Below are 19,297 nucleotides of genomic sequence, written 5' to 3' on the forward strand. Positions count from 1 at the left end.
TCAACATCTTATTACAGTAAATAGCTAGCTTCACGACTGTAGCTTATATTATATTTTAGCCTTATTAAAGTCCCTGTTTTCAAGTTAACTTAAATGTACCGTTTCCCATGATGAAGAAGGAGCAGATAGTGGCTCACCTAACAAAAACCGTTTGGATTTTCATTGCCTAAACTTAAAGTCATCCACTTTTAAAACAATAATTCTTTGCAGGTCTGCAGGAAAAGCTGAATGTCTGAATGGTACATTTCCTTTGACTAGGCTTATTCTTTCAACAACATGATAGCACCTCAGTTTCTCAGCAAGAGTAACAATTAAGAGAAGGAACAAATGTTTCCAGCACATCTCTCAAGAAATAACATAATAAAAAGAAGATGGTACAAGCAACAACTGAATAAATGTACAAATTTAAGACATAACCAAATATAATTTGAGACCAAATTGGGAATTTTTTAAAAATATATTTAAGGCATTAATGCTTAATCAGTACATATGAAATTTTGAATTTTTAATGACTTCTCAAGACCTTGCAGAAACCCTTAATCATGCTGATGTTTTTCAATAAGCAAGTTTATTAGATCAAAATAAAGCCTTCTTTTTTTTTCTTTTTCTTTTTGCAAACAATACAATTTTTAAGCTTTTTTGAGAACACATTTTACTAAATATTATCCTTCAAACAAACATTTCTGGAAATTTGCAAGGCGATAGTTTGGGGCAGATATGCATTGTGCATGTGTGTGTATGTGTGTGTGTGTGTGTGTGTGTGTGTGTGTGTGTGTGACACTTTGAGCTTTTAAAAATGAACCAAGTGACAAATAGTGACATTCACTCACTGGAGGCATGAAGGGGTCAGTAGCTTTGGGACAGACCTCACAGACAAAATCCACAATCTTCTAACATCATTGTTATAAACATACAATAAATGTAAATCGGATAGTGCTTTTATATTGTTTATAAAACATAAATACATATTGACAAAGGCAGTGACATCGTGCTTAATGTTCAGGGACAGGGCAGTATTTTAAATTCTTTTTTTTTCTTGCTTTATAAAAATATGTATTTTTTTTAAATATTATTTTTTTGTACTTTTACCTTGTTCTTCTTTGACAAAAATATCCCATTTATATATGCAGACATTCATACATTACAATCATGGTACATAACACGTATACATATACATGTTACCGTTTAAATGTATATGCATATAAACGTTTAATTCAAATTTTTTTCTTTGTAGTGCACACGTTATGCCTCCAAAGTTGCCAAATGAAAATATAATTAAAAAAAGAAAAATAAAAAAACAAAAATAAACCAAACTGGCTACAATGCAAAACAGTAATAGTAACAGTTATGAAGAAATCTCCCGAATAAATTGAACAAAACGGAAATTTAAAAATAATAATAATAATAATAATAAAATGGCAACAGTACAAGAGAAAGCAAGAACAATAAGTCACATAAACAAACACTGACATATATAACAGTTTTCACTCAAACAATACAGAGGGGAAAAAAATTACAAATTCACAGGCGAAAGAAAAAGGACGCTCACTCCACAACATCAGCCCCGTGTTCTCTCTCTCTCCATTTGTTTTCTTGTTGTTTTTTTTCTTCTTCTTTTTTCCGGGTCTTGCCTTGTGCTCGGATCGTCGTTTCAACCTCAATAAAGAAAGAAATAAACGGGCCAGGTGCCTCAGAGTGGACCACCCACTCACAATAAACGCCTCCTCAGCTCTGCACAGGGAGAACAGGGGGACAGGAAGCAGAGACCACCGAGCCCAACGTTTAGAGGTTGTCTGAAACACTTCTTTAAAAAAAATTAAATTAAATAAAACAGATACAAGTCCCTCCTCTGTATGAATGCATTGGTTCACATCTGATAAATCTCTGAGTTGCTGCAGCTAAACTTCTGATTTCAGAGACTTGAAAGCGCCCGTGAAAGTAAACTCAGTTGAGTTTCTGTAATGTGAAGATGCATTTTATTTTTTATTTTTTTTCCTGTGGTCACATCTCCACAGAAGTGCTTTTCTCTTGTTTTTTGGTCCCTCTCTTCCTTTTTTTTTCTTCTTTTGCCCGCCCGTTACTTTCTCATATCTACACCCAAAGCGGATGACAGCATGTTCTCCGCAGGTGTCTGTCCTCCGTGCCTCCACTCAGTCCCTATTCGCTTTTAACTCTCCAGCACAGCAGATGTATCTAATCTTCATCGTGCAAAACAATATGAAAAATGGCTCAGCAGAAGACAGTGGCATTTCGTGTCGCGCTTTATGCATCCGTGTGTGTGTTAAATGTACGTATAGCTGCTGTTTCAGATCGTAAAACGGAATCTGAGCAGTGAGCTCCGAAAAGGAGAGGTTCTTCTCGTTTGGACGTCCAGATCCTTGAATGACTGGGGTGCAAAAGTGGGGAGTGTTAGTTGCGCCGGCTTTTTCACTCAAGGTCCCAGGGGCTGGAGGGGTTCTCCGGGCTCTCAGTGGTCGAGGACTTCAAAGAGAGAGGGAGAAATAAAAGAGACAGAAGAGGAGAAAAAAAAACAGAGATGGGTAGAGATGGGTCGCACGGCAGGTAGGCAGACGGTGGAAGATTGATTTTTTTTATATTTTTTTAAACTGTAAGCACAAGATTTAGAGGAGGCTGTGATACTCAGATCCTCAACTCGCCAAGTCCAAGCAGCAAATGAAGAAGCATACAGAGCAGCCGAGCAGATGGAAGGTTACAAGTGAGCGAGCTTTGTCTGTCTTTCACAAGAAAAGACCCCGAACAAATTGTCCTTGGTCCTTCATTTCAGATCTGCACAAATACATTCAACAACAGGGTGGACGAGGAAAAAAAAAGAAGAAAAAAAAAAAGATAATGGACAAGAATGAAAGCAAGAGCACTAGCAGAAGGGCAACCGACAGAGGGAACAAGGTGGGGGCACTGGTGCGTGTTGGGGTGCAGAAATAACATCTATTTTACTCAATGAGAGTATTTTAATAAGAAAAATTCATTGTGAATCAGTTCTTTAAATCAGAGCACTTTAGACTGGTAACGAGCAGTCCCTTGCAAAAGGCTTTCACACGCCTTGAATTTTCCACACTTTGTCACTTTATATCCAAAAGCAGCCAAGAGGCCCGTGGTATCTCTGGGGGAGCTTTAGAGATCCACAGCTCGGGTGGGAGAATCCGTTTACTGAACATCAACCGGTGGTGCGTCCCACAAGTCATGGCTCTTACAGAAAAATTGCAAGATTAACGAATTGTTGAAAGAGAGCCATAAGAAGAACCCTTCGCACTTTTCAACAAGCCGTGTAAAGGGGCTCAAGCCAGTGTGCGGTCAGAGTTGGCTGGCAGATGGACGGAGATAAACACAACAATGTTGGAGAATAAACCCTGGAGATAGACCAGCACAGGGTTTATCTCTGATCTCCACCTTAAGCCTGAGGTGGAAGTTCGCCTTCCAGCAGCTCAATAACTTCAAACAAACAAGCAAAGCTTTAATGGAAAAGTTTAAATCAACCCATGCATCTGGTTTACGATGGATCCGTCAAAGTTTAGACCCAAGTCCAGTTCAAAATCCATGACAGGCGCTGAAAATTGGTGTTCACTGGTGCTCTACAGCCAATATCTCTGAGTTTGAGCTATTTTGAAAGGAACAATGGACAACAATTACAGTCTCCAGGTGCACAAGGCTGTCGGAGACGTAAGCCAAATGACACCAACACCACCAAAGAATTGTCTTACAAATGCACGCTCCTTCTTTGAACTTTATCTGCGAGAAATCTGTTTCCTTTCAATTAGCAAGTATCGGCTACTCTCTGCTGGACCGTCACATAAAGTCCCAATGAAACGCTTTGAAGTTTGTGGTTTAATGTGACAAAATGTGGAAAAGTTAAAGAGATTTGGAGAATCTTCCAAGGCTCTGCAGGTTTTCGTAATGCAATTTTTTTTCTTAGAAAGGTATTAATTGTGCCCTGTTAAAACTTTTCGACCTAATACAAAACAGGAATGTATTCTTTGCTGTAGCTCAAATGTTAAAGGTTCGATCTGATGTGCAATTTATTTATTTCATTTTTTTCTATGGCTCTTGACAGGAATATATTTCTGGACGTGTAAACTGTCACCCAATCAGGTTCGAATGATTGGCACTTTGTTTTTCCTCAATCTGGGAGACTGATTGGCACTGTGCGTGTACTCGTGTCAGCCTCTGCATCCAGTGAGCATTGGGCGTGTGAGTGGTAATCTGTGCATGCATGTGTCTGTCGGTCAGTCAGAGCGCCAGCAGCGAAGGCGAGTTCAGGGAATCGGATGACTGCTCGCTACTGCTGTTCCGCTGGTTGGCACTGACCCCGCAGGCTCCCTCTGGGTAGGTGAACACAAATGAAGATGTGTATGAGGTGTTGTAACTGCCAATGGCGGCATCGTCATGGTTAACACCACCACCACCACTGTCGCTGGCCATAAGGCATGGCCCACCAGGTGCTGGCTCAGCTGAGCCGTAGAAAGAACTAGAAAACTCTACCTCCTGCATCATCCCTGCTTGAGGCTGCTGCTGCTGCTGGACTTGCTGCTGCTGCAACGGAGGCTGGGGCTGTGTGGGGGCCGGGTGAGCAGAGTAGGCAGGAGGGAGATAGAAAGAGTCCTCCTTCACAGTCAAGCCCACAATGGAGATGGGAGGTGGTAGGCTCTGAGGAGCGAGCTGGGACTGCACTGAGGCCTGCTGAGCCTGCTCCTGGTATTGGATCTTGCAGTTTGGCTGGTGGGCCACCAGTACAAACTCCAGACGCTCTTTCTCCTTCTGAAGTTCGGAGATCTCGGCCTCCAGCTCTGCCTTCTCCTCCTCAAGTACGTCAGTTTCCTGTGTGGAGTTACAGGGAACGAGAGGACCCAGGAGGGAACAGGAGAAAGGTGGATGAAGTGGAGTAGAAGGTGGGCAGAAAGAGGAGGAATGTCAATGTCAGCTACACCTACTTTCTACTTAAATATCTTTGTGAGAAGATCTACAGTTCTGGTCAGAGGTTTGCATTCGCTCTTCATCAACAGGTATAGTCAAACAGCAAGGGACTGCAATTACTTTTAAGGACCACATTTAGGGGTACAAGTTTAAATTTACACTCCCTGACACATGCCTTAATCCACAATAATGTCTGATTGAAGGTCCCTTAGCAGGTTACAGGGATCCCATAGACATATTGTAGCCATTGACAAACTTTATGACCACTTATCACAACCAGTTCAAGGTGCCGGTTTCAGCTAATGTTTGGATTCATCGTCCTGCTGGAACCCCAACTGGTTTGTGACCATCTAGCATTTAATTTGAGGTGACGATGAAAAATTTGGAGATAGTCTTGCATTTTTTTTAAAGACTTTGTGAAATACACCACTACGTCAGGCAAGTGGTAAACAGTGATAGCATGATGACGTAGACTCCAATGTGTATCTGTCCGGCTTTCTAACCATAAAGGCAGACAGAGTGGCGAAACCAAATGTGGATTAGCAGCGCTTGCCAACAACTGATGGTGTAATCCAGGACAAGTTACAGGAACATTGTCTCTGCTGCCCGGAAATTGAGTTGTTAGCGTAGCATAGCAGTCTGGAGGCTATTATGCAGCAACAATCTTTAGTAAGAGGCTCCTTGTTGCAAGACTGTCTGCCCACAGCATCCACAGCATGAGATGAGTTAAGACATCTTTTAATTTCCCTTTGGGATAAATAATCTAATTTTGAATTGAATTCAGTTGAATCGAAAGATGCCACCTCCTTGCTTGACACTTGGTATGCTTGTCTTGGGTTTGAAACGCTCGACCGGACTACTTCAAACCAAACGTATTGTTGTTGTGGGCAAATTGGTCGATCTTTCTCTCCTTTCATTCCTTCTTGAAGATGTGAGTTTGGGAGCAGGAACTAAACAATTCTTTCCTATGATTGCCGTTTGCCTGGAACTGTATTCTCTCAGAATAAACACTCTCATGTCTTGCAGGTAACATGTATGCTGCCTTACAGATAAGTTCCCTAATTAGGTCAGAAATGCGCAGGTACAATAGCTGCTCTTCAAACCATAATTTCTTTCCCGTAACAGCTGAACGCAACTTGCTATTATCCAAGTCCCCGAGAACCAATGTAAACCATTATTAACATACTTCACAATGCAATGGGAGTTTAGAAAAACAGCGTAATTACGATCATCACTCATTCCGGCTTCCACAACAGGGCTCAACTCACCGATTGCAGCCTGTCTGTCAGTTCCCGTCTGCGGTTTCTGCATTTGGCAGCAGCAAGCTTGTTTCTCTCTCGGCGAACGCGCCTCTTCTCCTCCTCCTCAGGTGTTAGCTGCAATCACAGAAGTAAATTTAGAGGCTGGAAGTTTTGGTTCCAACTTTAAAATGTATTTGTTAATATTGGACACACTGCAATGAGCACGCTATTTTTGCCTTTTGACACAAAGCTTGGATTAGAGATTTCTTTCTGGTTAGCCTCAGTCGTCATCTGACTGAAGAATAAATTGCATTGATAACAGCAAACACACTGCGAAAATGCAAAATATTACCAGGTATGTTTTGTCTAATTTCTAGTGAAAATACATTAGTACACTTGAGATAAGACAAAACTGACAAGTATTTTTTTTTTATTAATATATAGGCGTTTGTTTTAAGAAAATAATTCCTTAACACTGATGAAAAAGTTTCAGTTCCACTGCCAGGTTATTTCATCAACAAAACAGGAAAATTGCTTTGTTATTAGTGAAATAGTCTACCAGTGGAACTAGTACTTTTAATATTATAAAATAAGGAACAATTTAATTAAAAGAAGCTCCCATTTCTTCCTGAAAGGTTAATTGTATTTTTTGTCTTATTTTAAGGGCACTAAGATATTTGCACCAGAAATTAGACAAAATACTTTTGTGGTTTTGCAGTCTAAATAAAATACTAGCTGACAAATCAAAGTTTTTTTTCTTTTTTCACAACCCTTTACGGTGTTGTTTCTCTGAACGCTCGTGCAAAAGGCCGTCAGGATACGTTGTGGCATTTCTATTTGTTAACCACAACCCAGAAAGTCAACAAGAATTAACAGTAGCTTAATTTGACTTCCCTTGTTTTCTCTCAAATCGTTTACCTTCACTCAACACACAAATCTTCTCAAGCACACAGACTTACTAACACACCAACATCTCCATCTTCACTCACAGACTCGTCTCGTGCACGGCGGCTGCGGGGTCTGGACTGCCGGATGGGACCCGGCGCCGGCACTGGAGTTTCTGAACTGGGAGGGGTGAAACAGGACCCCGAGGAGTAGCTGGGGCCCGGCATGTCGTACGGGTCCACCAGCGACACTGGCTGGGTCATTGTCGAGGTGCCAGTGGAGCTACTCTGCCCGGAGGCCTGGGAGGAGATGAGGGTTGGCTGCACCAGCCACTGCAGGTCCTGACTGGTAGTTATGGCGGTGACGGTGGGCACGAATGAACCTGGCATCTCACCTCCGACACCGCTTCCTGGCCTGCTGCCCACAATGCTCAAACCAGCACCCGCTGAAACACACTCCTGACGGGGAAACGCAACGATTTTAGATTTCAGTAACTGTGAAATTAGACTGACCAGTTAAAAACAATACAAGAAAAGACACTAAAAACTCATCAACCAGCAATTTTATAGAATAAAACCATGTAATCTATAATAACGTTAGAAAAAACAGGGCTTTGAGAGCTTATAAATCAAACTATGGTTAGATATAAATTTAACGATAGGCTCATGAAGTTGTGCTGGGAAACGTGGGAACATCATAGCATATTATGTTTGTTTCTTATAGAAATAAGTAACACTTCCAGAAGATTCTTCTCAGATTTAACTGTTTAGTCTTTTAGTAAAGAGTCTTTTCAGAGAGACCCGACTGTCTCAGTGCAGTATCTTCTAAGAAGGATCAAGATCAGGCTCTCCACATCCTCTTTATGAGCATATTACAATGCTGTCATCATGAAAATATTACAAAAGTATCAAAATTAGAACCAACAAAATTCTACACACCTTTCTGCCAAATGCAGTTAAAGTACTAAACTTTTCTCAATGTGGTTTTATCTATCCCGCATTTTTGCTAAAACCCTTTTTGATAACACTGACCTGTTGAAACGCTTGAAGAAATCCTTTATTATTATTATTATTATGTTGTTTACAATTAGCTCAACATTAAAGTGACAATAGACTCGCTTGACTCTTATAATAATTAATTGCTCTTGTGAGTCAAAATAAAATGCAACAAACAAATGCAAAGCCTCTTAGGAACAAAGCTAAAATATGTGGAAACAAGTGTTCCTTTGCACCCACATGCTTGCACAGAAAAAAGGTAAAATATGATTCTGTGCAATCAGAGTTTCTTAGATAACTCTTAACAAACTGGCATTACAAATTGAATTTGACTGCAACTTAGAAGGATCACGTTAGAAAGTATTTTTTGCTTCTGAATGTCAATTATTTCCCTGAAAATGAAAAGCTACATAAAAGTACTGAATGAAACTTCATTGATTTAGAAAGCTGAAGCTACATGTTTGATTGTGACGGTAGTCAGATTGCAATAAACCAGTCAAATGACATGTACGTAGGTACGAATAGGTTTCGGTTTGTCCTATCTAGGTTACACAGAATTATCTATATATGGGTCTAAAAACGCAAATGGATGGTTCAGATTTATCACTTGTCCTTTTTTCTGGTTTATTTAGAGCCGAGGAGGAGTAGCGACTGCAATTAATATTCATCTAAAAGCGTGTAAAGACATTGGGAGAGGCGGCTCGGAGAGCTGCCGACATCGGCCAATCGTTCCTCTCTTTGAACGTTTCCCCTCCCTCCTTCTTCCTCCTCCCTCGTCACACCCCCGGTGTTCCCCTTGGCAACGCGACGTACCGCTCCAAAATAGAACACGCATTTACGTCACGGCGAGCGGAGAGCGGAGCTTACGTAGGGAGTTCCAGAGCTGCGGCTCGGCGTGCCGTTGACGGAGCACGCTGTCGGAGAACGCTGCAGCACCACCGCCGCCGCAAGCAATAGATCACTGGGAAACTTTGACTGAATCCACGCTCCTTACAGTTAACATAAGGCTAAACTTATAAGGTCTTTCTAGTAGACTGTGAATTAAATTATATCAGCGCGTTTGACCCAGTTTCCTTTGCACTATTTATATAAATATGACGGTATACATAGTGTCATTACGACACAAATCACTGATAAAAATTACTAATAATAAGAATAATAATGTTGCATTCTCTCTGAAGAAGCAGCAGATGCTAGCCTGTCTTCACACGAACCTACCTGCGGAGCACTGGTGGTGGGCGGGCTCCCGAAGGAGTCCACCGAGGATAGGTACTGGGACTCTATGGACGGAGACGAGCTTCCACGGGATCCGCTGTCGGGGTCGCCGGGAAACCCTTGGTACATCTCCCCGGAGGGACTGAAGGAGAAGGCGGCACCTGCAGTAATCAGGGAACGCACGGTGTCACCTGCAGCGGCGGAGGAGCGAGAAGGTTACTAAGGGAGAGGTACTGTTGGGATAAAGCAGATGATGTTACTGGCAAGAAAGTTAATTAAAGCCTAAGGCTCGATGAGGTTTCTTAAAAACAAGCTTCCTTTATACATAGGCTATATATCTTTGGGTGATTCTCGAAAGGAGCTGGTGTGCAGCCGCAGGCAGCCGTTTTGGACCGCACTTTAAAGAGGATACTTCTTACGTCTGTAATTTCTCTTACCGTTAAGTTTCTTGTTGTTTCCCAGTGAGATGGTCTTGGTTTCTTTCCAAAAAAGTTGCATGAAGAAACTTAATCCAACTCCTCGCGATGAGGGAAAACTCGCTCCAGCTGAACTCCGTCTGCTTTTAATATAGTTGGCTTGTAAAATCCTGGTCGCTCTCTCAAACTTATCCGCTGTTCAAGAAAGAAAAAAAATAAAAAAATAAAAAACCCCGCGAGATTATAGATCCATGTACGGTCCTTTAACGGAAAGCCCGTGGCGGACGCCGGCCGGTTTTTCACGGTGCAGCGTAGTAGATGTTGTACTCATGAATGAAGCCATCCGCTGCGAGTACCAGCTAGGCATTTTCTAGCTACGAAGTCCCGCCTCGGAGTTCCGCTGACGTACATGCCCATATTTGATATGTTGTGTTTGGTATCCTTGGTGACGTTGAGGGATTCCCTCTCCCACTGAATGGACCAGAAGGTTTTTACCTCGCCGACGGATAATAATAGACTTTCTATTCTCTTTTTTTCTTTTATGTTATCACAGGCAAAACATATTTCTCACCGTCTGACAATGTCTGAGAGGAAATTTTAAGAAACACAAGGGTGATAAATATGGAAAGTTTCTATTTGAGACCGTAAAGACGCGTATGAGATATAGGAACATTCTTAGGTCATGGTTATGAATGATATTACAATACCTAAAATGTTTTTCCTGTTTTGGGGAGACTCCATTCAAATTCTAAACTACTTCATTGACCTCAAAGCGTAATTAAATGTTGTTGTTACTTGTATTAATTCTTCATAGAGTTGTAAATCACATGTGTTAAACTCCAGTCCTCAAGGGTCGGTGTCCTGCAGTTTATAGATGTGCTACAGGTACATTGGAATGAAATGCCTTAATTACCTCCTCCTTGTGTAGATCAGTTCTCCAGAGTCTTGCTAATGACTTAATTATTCTATTTAGGTGTGGTGCAGCAGAGGCACATCTAAAATTTGCAGGACACCTTGAGGACTGGAGTTTGACACCCCTGTTGTAGATAATGGCTGTTTGGGGGGGAGGAGAAACTCCAAAATGTGGGTTTATTTACACCCAGGCAGCCTGGAGTTGTTCTCCAGGACGGAATCCCGTCAAACTTCAAGAAAAATCCTGCTTAACAGTTTCTCAGGACACACCCTTGGGACTCATAATGATCTGAGCACTTGAACACTCCCTTCATCTGAAGTCGGGTATTATTTCATGAATGGATTAACTGCAATTTGAGAAATAACATAAAACAGAGACTTGCTGCCAGGGTTTTGCCCAAGAACAGCATGAACGAGAGTCTGTTTTGGGGACCTACGCCTGTGCAAGTTTCTTTCAAAAATATAGATAGTTAGGGACACATCAAGTTTAAAGTGCGTAGACATTAAATATTTCCAGTACCTTTGTTTTTGTAATTTTTTAATTTCATCTCATTATTTCTCAAAGAAAAATAATGACATGACATTGTTATTTATTTTTTTTTTTTTTAGAAACAATTTTGATTCTAAGAAAATAGTGGATGATTTATACCAGTGTGGTGTGTGCCAGTAAAATGCAGTCCCTGAAATACAACAACAAAAAAAAGAAGGAAGTGTGTGGCATGCGTTAAAGGCTTGGTGTTGTCGTCTGTTCTCTTTGTCTTCGGAAGTTGAATTTTTGCACTTCCAAGTCGGAAACACGAATGTACCCCAAAGTTATATTGGGAAAGTGATAGTTTGCCAAACCAGAGGCATGCAGCTGCAGACTCCCAACAACTCTTTTAAAACCCTCCAGTCTGAAACCATCTACCAATGTGTAAAACTCTTTTACACATTGTGTGAGGAAAAACCTGTCCAGATTTTCTTCCGATTCACAACTGTGCATTTGATGGTACATTACTGACACGTCAAGGTAGTTTGAGTTTAAGTTTATGGCTATTTGCTCTGGGTTAGGTGTCACGCTGAAGAAAGCAAAAATGTATAAAGTGCAAAAGGACTGATACTTTGCTGATAATCTCAGAGTTTAGTATATGGCTATATTAGTATATCAACATGGCTGCCATAAATAAATGTAAAAAATCATAGATAAAGTACTCATCAGCACTTCTGATAGTCTGCATTACATTAAATTGAAGGCACACATGGTACAACCTCCATTTGTGAAATAGTTTCTTTAGTTTTTGAATGCACATCATTTGCTTATCTTGCTAGTGGTAATTAGCCATAAAAGAAACAGCAAAACGAACCAATTTTTCTGGCATGCAGCTAGAACATGCTAAACTCAGGGGTGACATAATTTCCAGATCTGAGCCCTGACTTTACAGACAAATTGAAATTATTATGCCCGATGCCTTTGAGATAAAGTAGGTGTTAGGAGGGGAGAGTAGGGGGTTAAATCTCGGGCTGCTGCCCCTGTACGGCATTTTTATTTATGCTCGCCCCTGCTCAAGACAAATAGACTTTATCTTGGGGATTACTCAGCACAATCAGCAACACTCAACCACTTTTTCCCTCAAAAAAAAAAAAAAAAAAATCGGCCGTGTGTAACTACTGACTGGACAGTGGGCAGCAGTGACGGAAATATGAGCCTGTCACTGCAATCCGAGCATAAAGTGATTCACTGTGAAGCCTACATTCGGACACCAGCGGGAATGTGGCAGGTGGGAGGCTTTCTTTTTTTTTTTTTTTTTTTTTTTTTGCTTGGGGGACAAGCGCCACAAGCCAAATAGCGGGAAGACGGGGTGAGGGTTGGGGGGAAATCCTGAATGAATGAAAAGAAAGGGAAAAAAAAAAAGAAATACAACGTTTTTCTGGTTGTGATGTCAGACAATGTGTCGGGGCGGGCATGCTGCTGTGAAAGGGCTCCATGGTGCAGCTGATGTGTGAACAGGCGTGAGCAAAAAGGGAAGAGTTGGGGATAACAAGTTATTAGTCAGAGCTGCAACCACGTCAGAGACGAGGATTCACGGAGGACGTTGTGTCCCGGATTGCCGTTAACGGAGCCGTGTGCCGCTGAACCGGGATGACTAACTCCGTCGATGTAAGTTGTTCGTGATGGGGAGTTATTAAAGTGAATGGGTGATAACGTACGTGCGAGAGCAGCCCACACTCACCGGGAGTAAAACGACAAAAAGGCAGAATTTGACCAGATGAAGACTTGAAATCTACTTGAGGAAACTGCTACTTTCGGCTGTTCTACAATAATGTACAACACGCGTCACCCTTGAATAATATGTTAGTTTTTACTTCATATACGTTTCATTTTTAAATATAGTCCGCATTGGAAACTTTAATACGCTAACTGTGCTAAAACAAGCGACAAGAACAATGTGTGTATGTGTGTGTGTGTGTATATACATATATATGGCGTTCCGTCACCATGGATACGCCGTTACCCTCTGACGCAAGCGCGTATAAATTTGGTCTTTTTTTGTTATGCCGCCTAGCAACCCGTTTCCGTGGCGACACTCTTTGGGCAGCAGCACACAATATGGCTTCCGGATTCTTTCTGTGCAGGGAACAGATGTAGTATGGCAAGTCATTTAACATATAATAACCAGACAGGCGCTACGAAGCTGACAATCATTTTCATTTTAATTCAATATTATTTTCTTTTCTTTTTTTTCTTTTTTTTACCTTATATTTCACGTAGTTCTTTTAGTATAAAGACTATTAGATGAATATAATGTTTTTGTTTATCTTTGTTTTAGTATTTACTGTACTGCACTTTGCTTCATCTTCAAACAATTATTCCCCTTTGCCTTACATTCATCAACACAGCAGATGTGTGTTAAATGTCACCTTTTCCTGGATAAATAATACACATATTTAAATTAATGTGGAGCTGTTTTTCAGAAGTACTTCTACAGTAATTATTTGTACAGAATATCTGTTATGACTGGCTGCTGCAACAGCATGAGCCATATACATAATAAGTATTTATTATGTCGATGGTATGGACAGTGTGAATTTCCTCACTGGGAGACTAAGAGAACATTACGGAGTCATAAACAAGTATGCATTATTTTGAGTTAAACAACAACATGACTTATTTGTATTGACTCATAATTAGAAATACATATTGTTGATAGACATGAGGAGGTGCAATAATGAAATATATAGAAGCATATTACAATGCAATGTAATATGCTTCTATATTACATTGCGCCACAAGCAATGTAATATAGAAGCTATTCTTTCCCCTTGTAAGAATAGCAGCTCAAAATTTCTTTCTCTATGACATATATTCTGTTAATAAAATACAAAGTCACCATTGGGTTTATTTTCATTTTTAATCAGATGAGGACACATATAAATCACAATGTAATTTATTATTCAGTTCAGTCAGTTACTAAAGTGATGAACTTCCACGCGACCAATGACTTTACTGAAAAGGGAATAAAGGAATGAAACCTTCAGGGTGGTTTGATTAAATCTTGTCACGACTTGCCACAGCACAGGGAGGCGCTCACACAGAACCAACTGTTGTCGTTTTTTTCAGTTTTAACTGCTGCTGGTTGTTTTGCTTTGTTTACTCAAACGTAAATGAAAGCCTTAATGCAGCACAAATTTGACTAAAGGCCATTATAAAAGGCTAATATGAACACTTAAGGGCGAATAACGTATAATTACAACTAATTACAACTATTTACAACTTTTCTTTTTTAGTGTCTGGAAAAGCACACTCCTGTGAAAAAGAAGCAGTTTACTCTGCTGAAAGCAATGGCTGAAATTTTTCAAAAAAGCTTCACTATTTGTGAAGATGGTGGATGCGTATTTTAACCGTTGAGTTACATTCAATTGAGTTTATGTGCACACACACTCATAAAAGCTGACTTTAAGAAACATCACAATGTAAACACCTCTAATTCATGTGAAGTTACAGAATGTGATTCAAGCCGAAAAAAGTATAATTGAGACAATGGTCAGATTTTTTTCTTATTACTCTTTAATACCTTTTATCTTAAGTCAATGAACACACTTTACCTCTGGGCCGCTTTACTTTGGTTGAGTGTGGGTGCATTTAGGTCAGTACGTTAGGTGTAAATCGAAGCATCTGTATAATTCCCAAAGTGGGTCAGGAGGTTCTGAAAGTGGAGATCGACTGTAGTGCTTGTAGAAATAATTCTTATGTAGATACCCTTGTAAAAGAAATAAACAAAATACATTTAGATGAAGGCAAGAAAAATCAACAAAACCTCCCCGCCACACTGCGCCTCTTTTTGCATGCTACATGGCCCAATTTGACCCCAAGACTCATTGCTGCTTCGTGGAGTAATGCGATGCATGTGAGACTAATCTTCCCTTCAGACTACTTTCTTTTCTTTTCGACAGTTTGTTTGTTTGTAACTTGTGGTAGTCTAGACTCGGGCTTGAAAATATAGCAGTGGGGGTTATCTGACACCCCTTGTGTGCTTTGTTTTGCTTGCCTCGGTTTCTTAGCACATTTTCGGGAAGCCACTAACGTGCTCTGCACTCATGAGGCCAGCTCCTGTTTCCTTTTGGAAGGCGGGCCCATGTTTGCTGGCCTGGCCCAAAATACTTGTTGCCAGGCAACGCGTAGGCCTGTCCCAGTTAAGAGCGGGGCTGTTTACACCCCTTCTGGCTCCGCCCCCCAACAACATTGCATAACTCCCAGTGTTTCGTCACCCCGCAGAAGGAAACCTGAGATGTCTTTTACTCCTCCAGCCAACCAAAGCGCCTCGTCCTTTCTTACTGCAGCCTCCCTCTCAGCATCTGAAGCTTTCTTGCTGGGGTTGCATTTCTCTTTTTTTTTTTTTTTTTTTTTCTTAAACTTGCAGCTACCTCCACCTCAGCAAAACCAAAGTGAAACCGAGAGTGGGGTGTTTGTGAAAAGGCTGCGGTTTGAGCTCGACTTTCAGGTCAGGGCAGTCGTTATGTGATCTGTTAGGTGGAGGGGGGTTAAAGTCCGCCTCTGTAAGCTTGTTATAACACATCAACTCTTGTCTAAATCCACCAATTCTTCCTCTGTGCAGCAGAAGGCCTTCCTGCGTGGCAGTGTAAACATTGGCTTCTGTATGAAGCGCAATAACTAAAAAGCTCGGTGAAATTAAAAACACAAAGCTCTTTCGTTATTAATGCATCTGCGATGAACTTTTGAACTTACACTGCTTTGAGAAAGTACTTCTTGCCCCCTGGAGAGAACTCTTATATTTTTTTTCCTTTTGTTGTCACTTAAATCTTTAAGATCATGAAACTAAACTCAACATCAGACAAAGATAATCTGAGTAAATGCAAGAGATTTTATTCATAACGGGGAAAAACAAAAGCTTTTAAAAACAAACCTGGCTCTATGTGAGAAGGTTGGAATACTTTTTGAATGTATATCATTTAAAAAAAATAAAATCTTATGTTAAATTGTATTTGATGAGGTGAAAGAGTTAAGAGGCAAGCATCAGAAGAAATATGGGAGGAGACAAAAACTCTTTCACAGTGATGTGTTTTTGTCAGACTTCACATATTTAAACATTGTTCTCATTCAAAAAAGTTTGACCAGGGATTTTATTCATTTATTCATTTGTTTATTTTCCACTGGCGTGAAGGGAAGCCAGGCTTTTGGTCAGGTAGTTGTGGAATGTCTGCAATAAGCACAGACTTTAGGAAAACAATGAAAGCACGTCTCGCTGGCAGCCTTGTGGTGAACCAGCCCAGCCTCAACACAGCTAGTCAACAATTGAGTTATGTTCCACGCTGGCAACTTGAGGTTAGAAGAAAGGTTTTTTTTTTTTTTTCTAGGGCCACTTGTGGAGTTATTTATTTTATTTATTTTTTTTTTGCAATTTGCTCTCCATCTTATGTTACTCTAAAACTATTTGCGTACTTCGTCATTATTGGTGGCACTGTGAAACAATACCTGATTTGTAGTGGAAGTTTTCTGAATTGAAATTGAATCCTGACCTGATTATGAATATATTTGCCTTAAATTATGGCTCAGTATGAAATTATTAATGTCCCACAGCGGATTGAGGTTCTTCTGACTGGAAGTGAAATTATAAAGTAAATTTGAATCTGATCGTGTGTGGAGAAGGCTAAATTTTAAGATGGTGGTAAGAAGGCCTTCCAGTGTCAAAGGCTTGGAACTCCTCACCAGATTATATAAAGATTAGATTAGATTAGAATAAAATAACCAGCCTGTTAAATTTACTCCCATTGTGTCAAATTCCCAAACTGGATACAGATTACAGTCCCTAAGGTGCTAAAGGTCACGTAGAGGTCTGAAAGCAATGCTAAGACTAGAAAAAGTAATTATAGTAAATATAAAGATATATATAATGTAATTATATCCATTATAGTCCAGCAGCCACAGAATCCAAATGATGCTTTTTAATGTCACGGTGCCCATGGAGCACATCCTGTTTGCCGTCCGAAAACTCTGTAAAGCTAAAACATTTTAGTCTGCTGCTGAGGATTTTCCTCTTTTCTAGAAACAACAAAACAAAACTAAATGACTAACCCCAGCCAGCACCAGACAAAGATCTGGCCGCATGATGCAACGCACTTTTGTAACTTTCCAGAATGTCTTTTCACTTCTCTGGCCCGAGTCGTTTTTAGTCGTGTTTACATTGCTGTACACGTGTTCATACAGTATAACCCATGGGACTGACTGTCTGTTCAGCAAAGTTTTATGATTGCACAAAGCCTCTCGATGCAGTGAGCCCACATTCACAGGGCTACCGTAACTCGCAGAAGACCACAAAACACAACTCTTACTTGTTTCATGTTATTTCGCCTGACAGATTTCCGCTTGCTGTCCTCAAACCTTTGTTGGCCTGTTCCTTATGGAATAGGGATAAATGATGATGGAAAAACTAATGAAGACAGCAACTGAAATAGTTTGCTGTCTTACAGGTCGTATAGCCATGACCTTTAAGATATCCACCTACTGGTCGTGGCTCATGAAAAATACTGCATATCTGTGCAACTTCAGTCCCGCTGGAGTTCTTTTTTTGTTTTACTGCCGTAATTACGGCCGCAAACGTCAGCGCCGAGGTGAAGAAACAGGAGTGGATGCGTCCATTGTATCATGCGCTGCATGGGAGTCAGATGCCTAAAGTTAAATGCAATCAGTGGGTTTCAGTGCTCCACAGCTCTGTGTGACTCAGACACAAGCAGCGCGTCAATCCTAGCCTACTTTTGGCAGGCTCACTGCCAGTCACAGAGGCAGAGAGCCAGAGAGAGAGAGAGAGAGGAGGAAGGAGAGAGAGGACAAGGAAGAGAGCAGAGGTGCAAAGTAACTCTGTAAAGTCATCAGCCTCGCACCTAAATGCAGAGTGGAGAAAGAGGGAGAGAGAGAGATTTCTGCATGATTTGTTTTAAAATGTTGGACTTTGGTCTCATACAAATGACCTTTCAACACTTTACAGATGATCCTGCCTCATTCAAAGGTTTTCCTGGAAGCCATGAATAGCGGCATCCACCACCACAGCACAACATTGTTGAAGCTGTCGCTTTTGTCACAATGGCTCTAAATACTTGAAATTAGGATTTTGCATTTTTACTATTATTATTATTATTATTATTGGTACATAAATGTGTTGAGTCATTGAGGCAAGGCAGAAATCCCTGCAGCGTAAAAGGAAACACGTCTTGGCTTCATTCTTAACTTGTGGTTACTTTTTTGTCTGGTCTCTTCAGGCCATGTGGGGAGGTTTAGTCAGATTAAAGTTCAGACAGTGAGAAAAAAAGATCATGTATATATTTTTATGGATGTGTACATATGGTCGCAGCTGCAAATTGACATATGTACATTTAGGTGAACCACGTCTGAGACTGTTGTGACTGGATGATAACCACACTCAGGTGACGTACACGCTTGCTAAAGTTCTTCATGTATTACCCGGCAGTGTTTTCGCAATAATTACAATGATATATTTTATTTAAACTCGCTTCTTAAAACACGCCAGGTTGTCTCCCGGAGCAAACAAAAGTATAAGAACAATGTAAAAACAAAAGCCCAGCGTCAAGAGAGATGCTTTAGGGATGCAGAATGACTGCCTCTGCTGTGGGTGAAACCACAAACTCTGGTCAGTTTGCTCACTATTGTCAGTTTTTTCCACTATTACACACGCCGCACCACAAACTGAGTTAAGGTCTTTTTGATGCTCTGCACTTCTTCTGTTTTTAATCCCTCAGAGAAGCCTCCCTGACCTCGCTCTGATCTCTCCAGAACGTCGTAGCAAAACCTGCTGATGTACAGATTTCATGTCACATCACTTCACTTGCGCTGCTGTTGCCAGAAATCCTCACGTTGCTCATTTTTTGTGCCTCCAACATCTTAACTTTTTAAAATAATATCCTGCTTTGTGAGAAAAGCAGTGTTTTATCCTCTTCACTTGTCATTAGTCATAATGTTCTGGCTGATAGTTTGTCCTTTATGTCCATGCGCCTCATCCTTTCCTCCCTTATAATGAATCTTAGTCATTTCTCTCTCTTTGCTTGTTTGCATCCGGAAATCTTTGTTTTAATCTTCCCCTCAGCTGGCAGTGCCCCTCTCCTCCCTCCTCCCCGCTGCGTCTCTGCTCCTTACATAAGGACTGCCCTATTTTATTTTATTTTATTTTTCAGGGCCCAGTAAGTGGCAGGAATA

At 40.7% G+C, this 19,297-nt stretch overlaps 1 protein-coding gene across 5 annotated transcripts; it reads right to left on the bottom strand.

The window, feature by feature from the left end:
- Nucleotides 1–546: 546 nt before the first annotated feature.
- On the bottom strand, nucleotides 547–10,026 carry fosb (FBJ murine osteosarcoma viral oncogene homolog B). Of its 5 annotated transcripts, none has more exons than XM_044118728.1 (6): nucleotides 9,703–10,026; nucleotides 9,269–9,456; nucleotides 7,160–7,513; nucleotides 6,198–6,305; nucleotides 4,498–4,833; nucleotides 547–4,337 (listed from the first exon to the last, which is right to left on the bottom strand). In XM_044118728.1, exons 1-6 carry the CDS (start codon nucleotides 9,761–9,763, stop codon nucleotides 4,272–4,274), a joined length of 1,113 nt encoding a protein of 370 aa, XP_043974663.1. In that variant the 5' UTR covers nucleotides 9,764–10,026; the 3' UTR covers nucleotides 547–4,271. The 5 variants fall into 5 exon arrangements, with proteins under 5 accessions (XP_043974663.1, XP_043974662.1, XP_043974660.1 ...); XM_044118727.1 differs by having other exon boundaries at nucleotides 7,130–7,513; XM_044118725.1 differs by having other exon boundaries at nucleotides 547–4,833.
- Nucleotides 10,027–19,297: the final 9,271 nt, after the last annotated feature.

This window comes from Gambusia affinis, linkage group LG06, assembly GCF_019740435.1.
Source record: "Gambusia affinis linkage group LG06, SWU_Gaff_1.0, whole genome shotgun sequence".
In the NCBI taxonomy this organism is placed as follows: domain Eukaryota; kingdom Metazoa; phylum Chordata; class Actinopteri; order Cyprinodontiformes; family Poeciliidae; genus Gambusia; species Gambusia affinis.